We start from the raw sequence: 12,900 nt of genomic DNA, 5'->3' as shown, positions 1-12,900 counted from the left end.
TCAACTCATTCGACTCTAGCTCACCATCCATCCCAAATAAGAATAAGGGCTCCAGAAAATTGATTGATGGAATGATGGAAGCTGGAATTTTCCTTTCCGAGACTCCTGATTCTTATGACTTTAGACTAACAGAAAAACAAAACATGTATGTGTTCAATAAAATGCAAATGAAAATTAATCTGTGCACTGTTTGTTGTGTAAGTGTTGCATATTTCTTGTGGAATCTTCTTCCAGAACAACAAAGGAGACAGAAGGTGAACCCATTTCCTTACGGTATTCAGAAATTTATTTCAACAAGTTTGGACAATTAAAAATATAACATTCTCTTTTTTTAAACTCCCTTTTCTCACATTGGTAATTCACAGACCTTGGAATAATTCTTCATAAATAAAGTACAAAATACATTTTTTTATTTAAACAGAAATAAATATCATAATAAATATATTACTTTTAAGTTAAACAATGCGAGGCAACCAATAACCAAAAGAATACTGCGTTCAAGTCCCTGAACCAGGTTGTCAATCAAACAGGGGACCTTAGAAGGAGCGTACAGGAGGGTGACATTAAGAAACCACCAAAGATTAAAAAAAACGTTGAAGTGGGTCATCTATTTACATTTGACATATGGTTTTCTGTTGTTGCACACTTTGATCTTGCATCCACTTGCACCCCTGGTCTCCAGAAAAAAAAAAAAGAGACTGTTACACGCAAACACACAGGCACACACACACACACGCGCACACACGCACGCACGCACACAGTAGAGTGAAGTATGAAGCTTTGGTTGAATGCTACCGGGAGACAATTTTCTCCCTCTCAAATTTGCTGTAAAGTGCATGTCACAGATAAAATGGTATCAATTACACACGTGAGGTCTTTCTCATGAAGGTCACGCAATCAAACATACTGTTCTCGGCACTGAGGAGCAATGTCTTGTGAGGCAGGGAGAATGTTTAAGGCAAGACACTATTGATTGTCTCAACTGTTGAGCCGTCTTGATCGCCACAGTTGTAAATATGCAAACCAGCCAGATTCCCGGTCTGGTCAAAATCTACGGAAGACCACATAAAAAGGTCCGATTTGCTACCCTGGTGACAATTTGTAATGATATCGCTCGAGTAATCACTTTGTCAACATACATGGATTAAGAACATTATGTGTTATCGTGTCATCAAAAGTTGACTTGTCCTGATCAGTTCTGGTTCTGAAGAAAAGCGAGACAGACACAGTTCCCTTCAGTAATTTCCCTTAGTCGGACAAGGACAGCCGTTCAAATACAGTGAGCCTCTTGGTGGCCGATCCATCGAAAGTTGGAGACTCAGACCCGCTGGAGCCTCCACTGCTGCTGCTGTAGCTGTCTTCCAGGGAGTCCTCGGAGGAGAAACGCTGCAGAATGGCATGCTTCGCCGATACACCGTGGCTGGAACCGGCTAACAAGGCACTGCTGTCCTGCTGGTTTCCATCCGTCATCTTGGCAAAGCCTCTGCCACTGTTGCTGTGCAAAACAGAGAAGTCGTTCCCGTGGCCACACATGCAGCGCGATCCTTTTGGCTCGACGATGAGAGGAATGTTGTGGATGTCTCCAGAGCTGGCACGGGTTTGATGGTTGCCAAACTGGAATGCTGCTACTTCCCGCATGAGGGAGTCAGCAAACACCGGGGATATCATATCTGCCGGAGGCGGAGACACAGAGGCAGCCCTGCTGAAGCCCAGGTTTGGATCAGTAAAGGATGTCGGGAATGATGGCGGAGGGGAGGTCCGTGACGAGCCCATGAACCCCGCAAAGCTGACACTCTGGCGGAGTTGGTGGCGTTGATTCTGACCATTGCTCGGGTTGAGAGATGGTTGGCGCTGAGTCTGGAATTTGCCCGATGATAGTTGGCACCCGCTGATTTTTTCCTCGTGGATAAAGTGGCAGCGAGATCCATATGGGCAGTACCCAAAGTTGTAGAAGGTTCTGCAAGGCTCCGTCTTGTACTTGGGGTGGCGATACATTCCACGCAACTCCGCTTCACCGTGGGCAAACTGGCACTTGCTGCCATATTTGCAACTGCCCGTCTCCTGGAAACCACGGCAGAGCTCAGTCTTGTAACGGTTGGAGGACAGCATGGGCGGCACCTGGGCGGGCAGGTTGGACCCGGGGGGGAAGCCTGGCGGAGGAGCCACAGTTGTGACAGGTCCGGAAGGAAACGCTTCCAGGTTCTTGAGTTGTCCGAAGGAGGAGAGCAGCGAGATGCTGGACTCGGTCAGGCTCATGGAGCGCACCTGCAGAGGCGATGCCTTAGTTTGGAGACTAGGACTCTGGCTCCAGATGTTTGATGACCATAGCGAGCCGCTGCTGTCATCGTCATTGATTTGCTCAGTGCTGAAACTGAGATTGGAGGAGGGAGGCGAGGAGGAGGGTGCGAAGAACGAGGTGGACCGGTTCAGTCGACCTTGTCCTGGGACTTTGAGCTGAGATGGTCTTGGGAGCAAGGCATCATCAAGCGCCAAGTTCAAAAGGTTCTGTTGCAGATGGAGTGGATTGTTAAAAGACTGACAATTACGCGTGAGCTCTTTCAGCGAATACAACGATTTGTCTTTCTTAGTCGACAGATATTACCGCATCCCAAAAATACTGACAAACGTTGATATTCTTTGACTGGAAGATATGAATGAGTAGAAGACATCGCTCCAACACACCCGAAATCGCTTCGTTGGTTCTTTAACCCAAGTAAAACTCGGCATGTTTACTGTCTAATCATAGTTTGGTAATCCAACAGCCGTCTTCCTCTACGGACAACACGGATCGAGACCATTCAAAAGAACATTCAGGTAATCACTGACTCACCTTTGTGAAAATGTTGTCATGCATATCAGACATGCTGTACCCTTTAGGCCAGGAGAGTGAACTCTGATCCTCTGTTCACTGTTCGATACCTGTTTCCAGAGCCAAGTATGCTGAGGTCCACTGGTGTGCTGCACTTTTATGACTGCCTTCGAAGCTCCTCCTCAAGTTAGGAGGAGTTTCCACTCGCTATGTTCCCGGATGTCCCTCCCTCCAACTCGAGTTTCATGTGAGCTCAAGGTTGGGCGTTTTTACAAAACAGACACAGCAGAGACATATGCGTGCACACGTATACACACACGCACGCACACACACACACACACACACACACACACACACACACACACACACACACACACACACAGAAGAGAACAATGTATTTCTAGTAAACTGTGTCAAATTTGTCGGTTTTATGGTTGTCTGAAATAAAAGCCCTTCGAGCCCGCTGCCCAAATGTGAATGGATTTGTTTTTCCAGTTTACAGTATCTCTCCCCGTTCTATACGACAATTCCTGTGACTTGCCAGACGTCCTGCCCATGAAGAGTGACAAACACAATCAACCATATTTAGCACCCAGATGTGAAAAAGCAAAAAGACAATTTTTCGGCAGCCTTTCCATTTTGCCATTTTCATCCTTCACCAATTCAAAAGTACTTCTTTTGTAAAAGCCCCGACAGAGACACTTAATCATACATTTGAGTCCATTCTTCTTCATGACTAATGACAGAGCAGCAGGAAGTGTCGTAAATCATTGTGTACGTGACCATTTACTGTATAGCTTCTGAGTGTTATTACCCACTCAGAACTGAAAACGCAGAACCTTACCAGAATCCATTGGGTAATATTTGCCCCAGAATTTCAGTTTCTGTTACGTTTAGACCAGACCATGATTATTTCACCAGAAAGAGCAAAACTAGTACGCAAACACACCCATTGATGAGCCGATGTTTGAAACATTTGGTCAGAAAAAAATAAAATAAAAATGCAGCCAGAGAAGGCTGCCTTATTGTTCACATTAAACCACATTTTGGAGGGTATTTTGGTTGAAGGTTTGCATCCAACTTTAACCTTACGGACGGACCTAAGTGAAAATAAAACTGTGGTCCCTTTTCTTTAACTGGTGAGAGAGCGAGAGAGAGCGAGCAAAAAAAAAAAAAAAAAGCCACCCACAAAGCTGAAGATCTTTCCCAGAAGATTATTGTTATCATGGTGAGTGGGTTTCTTTTTTGTATGTGTTCTTTTTAATTGACAGTTTCAAAAGAGAGTCTACCACAGATATGATTTTTGTTTTGCTTCTCAGGTCATTTCAGGGAAATGACAGCTGTTCCCTCAGTCTCCAATTCTGCTTCTAAACTGTGTGTGCATTTCTGTTATCTGATCATTTTGTAAGTGGCGACCGCATACACAGACTGTATGTTCATTTCCAGAATTTACTCATTAACCTCAGAGCAACAAACACCGCATCATCCAGTTAGAGGTACAGAAAACAGAACTCCTTCTCGAACAGTCCAACTTAGCTCACTAAACCTGTTGGCAGATTAGTCCTCAAAGCTTAGTGAAGAAAGAATCGAACGTAAATATGCGCAATTAAAAGATTGAATTCATAACCTACTATCTGTTCTTGTGGGGCGAAGAAATGTCAGAAATGATGTACAATGAAATGACGGTAACGGTCACAAATTTGAACAATGCGTGATTTGATCAATGAGTGAACATTTTACTCTGTCATTCTTCAGATTTGAGAGTGGGCCGTACAACATTGTCTGAAGTGCAACCCGTCAACATTTCAAACAAGTTGTTTGCTTGTAACTTACAGGTCCTTGATGCAGACATATGGATAGAGTGGCATACTGACAGAGGCCAGACGGGCCCCTGGTGTCTGCCTATTTCGAACTGTTGCAAGGTATAAATAGCAAGGCAAATTTTAAACCATATACTATTACACTCTCTGGAAACTGTAGCATGATGCTGGGCGTGGAACCAAATTGGCACAAGTCTGAAGCTTTTGTGGCGTAGCGTCATGTATGTTTGGAGTATGTCATGTGTATTTCTGTGCCCATGCGTGTTAGTGGTTGCCTTGCTCTACTTGTTTCTCTTATGCAACACGCCTCTGATATGTGGAAAGTCACCCTAACAGGGAGGGGCTCACGCACACAAACACACACGCACACACACACATTTCCTTGATGAGTAAAATGTATTTTTTTTTCTTGTCAAGCCATACATGTTAGGAGATGTTATTTAATTATTCGTGTATACTTTGTGATATACACCAAAAAATGCTGGGCGGCTGTTCACTCACTGGGTCGCCGTGGATTTTGAGCAGATTGGCTTAGTTTCACCCAAGGTATGGATTAAGTTGACACAGCTGATTGGATTGAAAATTGCATTTGGGGACGTTAAAGAGCCGCAGATGTTCCCCATTTTGGGCAAGTGTAACTTAAAGTTGATGTAATTAAATGAACATTCCCAGATGAGGAAGGTGGTGGTGGCTGGATGGCTCTCTAAATGCCCATCAGGGTTTAAATCCCGTTCAGGGCAAAATGGAACATCCAGATGGGAAGCCATGCCCCATATGCCACTGCCAGTCCCAAGATTGGATCAAAATGGGTGGGCTGCATCTAGAAGGTCATCCTGTGTAAAAACGGTGCCAAATATACAGTATCGGTAGGGGAAAGTGACTTATTCTGCTTGGAAAATAATCATATTGTGATTATTGTCACAAGAAAATTATATGCTTTCATCTTTGTGAAAACAGGTTTGTGGAAGACCTTTTTCTGTTCATCTGTCCAAAATTTCTGTGCCACATTCCGCAAAGCAAGGCCCATAAACACAAGGTGTGGATGAATTTGCACAGAACCCTGATCTCAACCTAATTAGACATCTGGCATGAACTGAAACAAACTGTGAGCCAACCTCAGTGATCTCTGACCTCAGAAAATGTTCTTTTGGATGAATGAACAAAAATCCTCAGACGAAAGCTATTAAATCTGTAAAGGGGGGGGGGGCAAACTGTGTATGTCATTGCATTCTAAAATATTTTTTAAATACATCACAATAATTAATTTCTTTTTTGAGATTATGCTCTCATCTATGGTTCATTCTGGACAAGGTCCTTTGAGTAAAAAACAAACACGCCCCCCCCACCAAAAACCCCCCCACCATGTTTTCTTCAATTAGCCCAAATTTGGTTTGCTGTGCTGAAATCAAAACGCGTTGGTGTTGCTTAATCAAACACGAGCCTCCCATTATTATTCGTTTTATTTCCTCTCTGTGTGTTTATCTTCGTTCGCTCCATCACTGAAGATCATTCGCGAATTAAGACCGAGTGTAGGTCAATTTAGAAGTACTCTAGCTGTAATTACTACCCTGCTACTGCTTTCCTTTCAAAGAAAGACGTCTCATATTTTCATTATTCCACAGAAGTCCTGGCCAAAGTATTATGGGGATGTTAAAAATCCCAAAGTCCAACTCATCCTGAAATTAGTCACTGTGTTGATCATCATTGCCACTCGTGATGACGGCAAAGTGATGTCAACAACAACAATGTTGAAAAAGTCCAGAGACAGAAAGAAAGTTGGATGATGACAAGGGAGGATTATGGTATTGACGAAAGGTATATTTTCTTCTCAATGACAGTCTTCATGAAGGTCTTTTAATTTTTTTTTTAATGTTTTTGAATATAACACAGGCATTCTATGATCTCCCTTTTCCCCTTTCCTACCGAGATTTACTGTTTGACAAGGCTGCTCTAATAAGTGATTGTTTGCAAATATTTAACCGTGCCCATTGAAACATTACTATGGAGACTTGTCAAACATTGCAACATTATGCTCGTAAGCAGGCACCGTTCCAGCAGTTTCTTAGCAACAGTTCTGTGAGAAGAGCATGGCCGCTGTAGAAATGTAAACTTTTTTCCACCCCGTTTAAAAAAAAACTCAACATGAAATACTATATTGTACAGAATGAAAGGAAGAAAAAAAATATGAGTGTGTACATTGAGTTCACCCGGAGTCACTTTTGACGGCATGGCCAGGGGAAGTACATGCCTTTGCGACGGCAGGGACACTCCTATAGACACTGATAAGTTATCATCGCTATAACTTGTACTCACGTCTACAGGGCAAGTTAACACTGAAAACGGCACCACTAAAAATGAGATCATTTGATGTGCTGTTCTTCAAGGGTTTCGATTTTTTTTCTTCATTTCAGATATATTGATTCATGCGCAATCAAGTTTTTAGATTTTTTTTCCCTGCGATATCATCAGATCTTCCACAACTAAATGCACATAAAGATTCCAACTCTTTACCAAACAGCATTGTGTGTGAAGTACAGTGGAACCTCAAAAGGCAAACAACCCCCACAATTGGAAATGATATGCCGTCAAGAGGGACTTCAGCAAAACTCACTTAATAGGATGATCTCCACATATACGGAGCTGCCAGCATAGCTTTTTCTTTGGCTTTTATTGTGATGCCAACACAGAAGGTTACCCGTACTGACAACGATTAAAAGGACTCGTCGTGTTCTTTAGCAGCAATCGGAATGTGCTTGAGAAATTGCCTCATGTTTTGAGAATCATCCAAAATATTCAGTGGCGTCACCTGTTGGTGACGCCACTGAATATTTTGGCATGTCAAAGAGTGACTTTCATGTTCAGGAAAACACAAAACAAATGAATCTTTGCACTTTGTTTTCATTTCCTAAACGTCACTTTGACCCAATTTTGCTGGATCAGAAATTTGACCAAAGCTTTTTTCTTGTTTATCTGAATGAATTATTGTGGGCCATTTGAATAATGTTTGTCATTATTCATACCGGTACATTCATTCCATAATTTCAATGTCACCTACATTTTAATACACAATTGCTTCGTCTTCTACCATATATCCACCCTAAGATCAAAACTGAGCTGAAGTGTATCCCTGCTGCCTTTGGACAAGGGGCACCATAGATCCTGGACTGTTAGCTATCCTGGAAAAAAAGATGTGTTGAATTTACTCAAAATGATTTCTTCAGGAGGTTACAAACAATAAAATCACGTGGATCCAACTAATTATTTTTAAATAGACTATACATTTTTTTTTAAGTAGACTATACATCTACCGATACTTAAAAAAGTATTTGGATCCAGATGATTTTATTGTTTGCAACCACCTGATGAAATAAGATCGAGTCAATTCAACACACCTTTTTTTTGTGTGTGTAATCAATCTCAGGGCACACCTGTGGAAAACCCCAAAAGGCCGAAATAGAAAACCGGAACCTTTTGACATTGAGGCAGACATGAGGGCATCCACCATGTCGACCCCCTAAATTGAAATATTATAGAAGCAATATCTAGCGTGAACTACAAATTCCTTGACAATAACACTTCACGTTGCTATTGCCTTGTTTTGAAGATGTCAGACAAAGCTGAGGGTTGAAAATTGTACACGGATTAAAGGTGTAGCCTGTGGCAAAGATCAGCATTATGCTGGACTAGTTCAACTGGTTTTTTCAGCTTTTCTTCTCGATGTCCAAAACACTCACAAGCAACACTTTGCATGCGTGAGTTTATTTGTGGCCAACATCTAACACACACCCATCTTTGTTCTCCAGGTACAAAGTCCAAAGCTACAAGGATTTATTGCAGCAAAGGATTTATCACTATTTTTCAGATTGTGTCGGGGTCTGAATCAGTGTTCTAATAGGTTGAGATGTTTCAATACAATAATAAATCTTTTTTATTTTTTTATTTCAATGTTTGATTTTTAAATTCAGTTAGATAGGGCAGGTATGTTTGCTTTTATTTCGTTTTTTTTGGGGGAAATGCTTCATTTTAGTTTCGTTTTATTATTAGTTTTAGTGCTTTTCCTTAATATGTGGAGAATTTGTCAATAAAATAAGAACGGCATGGAAAAAGGTCTCTAAAACATTGTAAACATTAATACTGGAAGTCAACCACTGTCAGAAAAAAATATAACTTGGAGAAACACCTTTTTTTGGGGGGGGGGGGGGTATTGGAGAAATATCCAAACTCACACTCTTGCTCCGGATTGAGGATGTTCTTTCTTGGTGACTGGAGATGTTTTTACTTGTGTAAGAGATAATGATCTGAATTGTGTTGCAAGATCTTCTCTGTGATTTTGCAACAGCTGTCACATCAGTTTGCACGCTAAAAGTTAAAGTACATAGTGTACCCTGTGATGCTACTCATTCCCCTCACTTTTAAGATTAGGCGTTTCTCAGACAATGTCCCATGTATCTTTTTTTTTTTTTTTTTTTGTGGGTATGTGTGATGCAAATATCTGGCCTCGATTCTGTACTTAAATTCAGTCCAGTTTTGCTTGCGGCAAAGGGGTAACCACATCTGTTCGAAACTATGGATGCAATTCGAGCACACTGTAGTAAAGCATATTTGAAATGATTTCATGCAAGCAAAGCAAACCAAACTGTAAAATCGCGAAATCATTCCGGCAATAATGAAGGGGATCATTTACGTCTTCTCAATTTGCTTGAAATGCCTCATTGTTGCCCCCGCAAAAAAAACAAACAAACCAAAAAAAGTCTCAAGTTGTGTACTAATGCCGTGTCAGCGTGTGTGTACACAATGAGCTCCAGGTTCTTGCTTAGTTTAAGGACAAGTGTTCTCAGCAGATTTCTGCAACCGTCATCGCTCATGACTCATCCAGCGTGGAGGTGATTTCCCGCTCCGTTCTATGGCTTCTTTCCAAATTTCAGAGAACATTAAAATCTTTGCTTTTGTTGTGCTCGGTATGTTTTTGGACATCAATTGACGGTGCTCGCATGGCCTAGCTGGAAGGGAGCATCACTGAAAAAGCAAACATTTGGCTGCATTATGTTATATGAAAATGTTTGTTTTAGGGCCCTAGCGACAATGTGGTGAGCAAAACTGACATGAAGTGCTCCAAGGAGGGAAAAAAGAAATACCAGATCATGATGACTAAATGGAAAAAAAAGGCCTGCCCTGGCATGTTGCATACGGTTGGACTGCCAGGAATGACTCTGGATTAGGAAATCTTTGGCCTGAACTCTTCTGGGAGGGTTTGAAAAAATCTTGGAACCTTGTACTCTTTTGATCACAAAACTTCCGCATTGAGCAACACCATTGCACTTAACATGCAAATGACTTTTCTGACACAGCCAGTTTTTGTTTGGTGGTTGCTATTATTGTTATTACGTGTGGTTTACTCGTGTGTCACCTTCTGACTTAATGAATGTGCTTCAGTTCTGTTTTCCCCTTCCCGATCCCGAGCCAATGCTCACTTCCTTCAAACAAGGAAATGGGGCCAAGTGCCTCTGAGCCGGGAGAAAGAGGGAGGAGGGACAGTTGGGAAACCGCAGTTGGAAAATGAAACAAAATGTCCTGAACTTCAAGCAGGAGCAACTTCTAGGAAATGAGTGCTCGCCGCATTCTAAAATGTTCAGAAAGGACTGAACCCCGGAACTGTTGTCTGACTACTGTCGGGGCTGTAATTTTCACCAAGTAGCAATAGATCGTGCGATTTTTGAAAGCTGATCATGTGATTTGAGGATTATGAGGCAACTGTGGCTACCCCAGAATGACGACCTTTCACCTATATAAAACCTAGGTTGGATTCCCTTGACTGGCATAAGAATTTGGGCCCTCCCCACAGCCAGCATTCACAGCTGTGGTGTTCCAGAGCAAGGCACCTCATGCTGCGTTCCAGTCAAAGGGGAAGACACAGATGTCATTAATGTTATTTCTATTTATGATAGCACACACCCTTTTTTTTTTTTTTGCTCTGTCTGTGAAGTTATTTGTCAAAAGAAAAAAAATCCAGACAAAAATTTTCTCACGAAAAATACAGTCTATGTGACACACACTAGTAAAACAAAACAAAACAAAAAAAACAACAACAACTGATTACCGGCAATTTTGCACAATGTTTCTATATGTTGAAAATGTTCAACTTTCCTCATTGTGGCTCTCTTAAAGAGATGATTAGTGGTCATTTTATGGCAGTGACAAGAATTTGGTTATTTACAGTATGTAGGCGACATCTATGACTGGCCTTTTTCAAAGTATTTTACTGTTGCATCCAAATTCTTTGGATACATAATATGAATAATGCTGTATTGAATGTCATGTCAAGCATCATAATTTGCTCCTACGCGTGTGTGTGTGTGTGTGTGTGTGTGTGTGTGTGTGTGTAAACAAACAAAAACAATATGATCCGTCACATCATAAAATGTCCACAACATGCACCATGTATCACCTCTGGAAGATTTACACAGCAGTTATGACTTCAATATTTTAAATTCAGCTTTGGACTATATCATAACACCAGTAGAAGGAAATTATTACAACTCACTGTATACTCAGTGTCATGGTTGGTACAAATAAATAGACTGCCAGCACAAGGGTTACCTGGGGGAAAAATGAGGGACAATGGAGCTCTTCTGTCCGCATTCAATGCTTCAACTGTCCTCCACTCTCACATACACTTTGTATTTCCCACTACGCCACTATTGACATACACAAGTTCATACGGCTGCACGCGCGCGCACACACACACAGTCTACTGCCACTCACTCCTCACTTTTGAAAGGCTCTCTGAATGTGAATGTGTTCAAATGTAATGGGAAAAGTAGTGTGTGTGTGTGTGTGTGTGTGTGTGTGTGTGCGTGTGTTTTGTTTTGTTTTTACATCAAATCACGTGTGCCACAATTAGTACCCCGATGATAATACTTTGTACAACACACACCCTTCCGCATCAAAACAGCACCTAATCTTCTCCTACAATGTTTCACAAGATTGGAGAATAAAGAAAGCAAGCTCTTTGACCATCCCTCTTTGCACACTCTCTCGAAATCGCCTAATGACCGGGCTCCTCTCCTCTGCACTTTCCTTTTTCACTCACGTCACAGGTTTTTAGCAGCGTTGAGGTCTGGGGACTGAGATGGCCATGGGAGAAGCTTGATTATATGTCTGGTTAACCATTCCTAAAATTTTCAGTGTCAGAGTATGCTTTTGCAATAAAAACACATTTATTTCAAGGCTTTTAACACATCTTAATTAGGGGTGTCAGTAATTATGGGTGGCACTGTAGCTGAAGATTGCTTATTATATTGATCAAATACAGCACAAAAACCAGCAACAATAACAAACAACTGAAGAAGCATATCATCAACTTCTTAAAATAATGACCCAAGTCAAATGTGGGTGAAAACATTTTTTTTTTTTTTTTTTGCTCACCTCTGATTAAAATGGCTACGTCCTTCATTCAACACATCATTCAATTCTATCCCGGAAATGAAACTATGCACGCACATACCGGTACACACATCCTACACTGCTGCAAAATACAAGCAAATCCTAAAAGTCATCTGGGACAGTGTCAATCACAGCCAAAGGTGATTTTTTTTGTAAAGGCATTTCTTTTTTCATAGCTCCTGTAGTGGATATCAGGCTGTTGTACATGTACAGTATATCTGATGATGCAAATGGTTCGTGCATACAACATTCTTTCTCTTCAGACCAAATACAAACACATGACGTAGAAAACGCTTAACGATGGTCACATCTCTCAGAGTTCTATCTCGGCCCAGATACGTGCTTGGATGCATGTCTGAAGTTTGAGGTGAATTTCGAAGGTGTGGCCTTGTGTAAGCTCAAGTAAAAAAAAAAAAAAAGTCAGGCCTTATGACATCAGCAGGTGAAACCCGTTTCACAAATCATCCAGGAACTGTTTGTGTTTTTTAGACAGTAAGTAAAAAGAATATTGCTCCATTATCTCCACAATAAAAGTCAAAATTTTTTTAGTGCCGAGACACATGATACCATGCTAGATTACATGCGCACGGGCAATAATGTGGACTCTGGCAAATTGAGTTGAAGGACCGTTGGCTGGCTGTTAAAATCGTGGTTAGGCAGACCACATCTTATATTGAGCTTTGAGTCATCGAAGTGTTTATATGACACACACGGACCTGTGCTATGGGTCTGTACACAAACACTCTGGCAGGGTTGGTGAGTCAGTGAGGAATGCGTGCTATGTGGGTCCAAGCAGAGCTGAGGGTACGGCATGAAAAAAAAAAAAGC

At 41.5% G+C, this 12,900-nt stretch overlaps 1 protein-coding gene across 1 annotated transcript; it reads right to left on the bottom strand.

Annotated features, from left to right (window-relative positions):
- Nucleotides 1-263: 263 nt before the first annotated feature.
- Nucleotides 264-2,978, bottom strand: LOC147197098 (uncharacterized). The gene is made up of 2 exons (XM_086126126.1): nt 2,831-2,978; nt 264-2,505 (listed from the first exon to the last, which is right to left on the bottom strand). Exons 1-2 carry the CDS (start codon nt 2,861-2,863, stop codon nt 1,249-1,251), a joined length of 1,290 nt encoding a protein of 429 aa, XP_085982252.1. The 5' UTR covers nt 2,864-2,978; the 3' UTR covers nt 264-1,248.
- Between the last annotated feature and the right edge of the window lie 9,922 nt (nt 2,979-12,900).

This window comes from Hippocampus guttulatus, chromosome 12 (assembly GCF_054856545.1).
Source record: "Hippocampus guttulatus isolate MCC_2025c chromosome 12, RoL_Hgut_1.0, whole genome shotgun sequence".
NCBI classification, from domain to species: Eukaryota; Metazoa; Chordata; class Actinopteri; order Syngnathiformes; family Syngnathidae; genus Hippocampus; species Hippocampus guttulatus.
This window is presented reverse-complemented; position numbering and strand designations above follow the sequence as displayed.

Excerpts from the sequence above, each read along its gene's own strand:
- LOC147197098 (XM_086126126.1), bottom strand. The coding sequence starts at position 2,863 with ATGTCTGATATGCATGACAACATTTTCACAAAG. Across the intron at positions 2,506-2,830 it reads ATGACAACATTTTCACAAAG|AACCTTTTGAACTTGGCGCT; the intron begins GTGAGTCAGTGA and ends CATCTGCAACAG.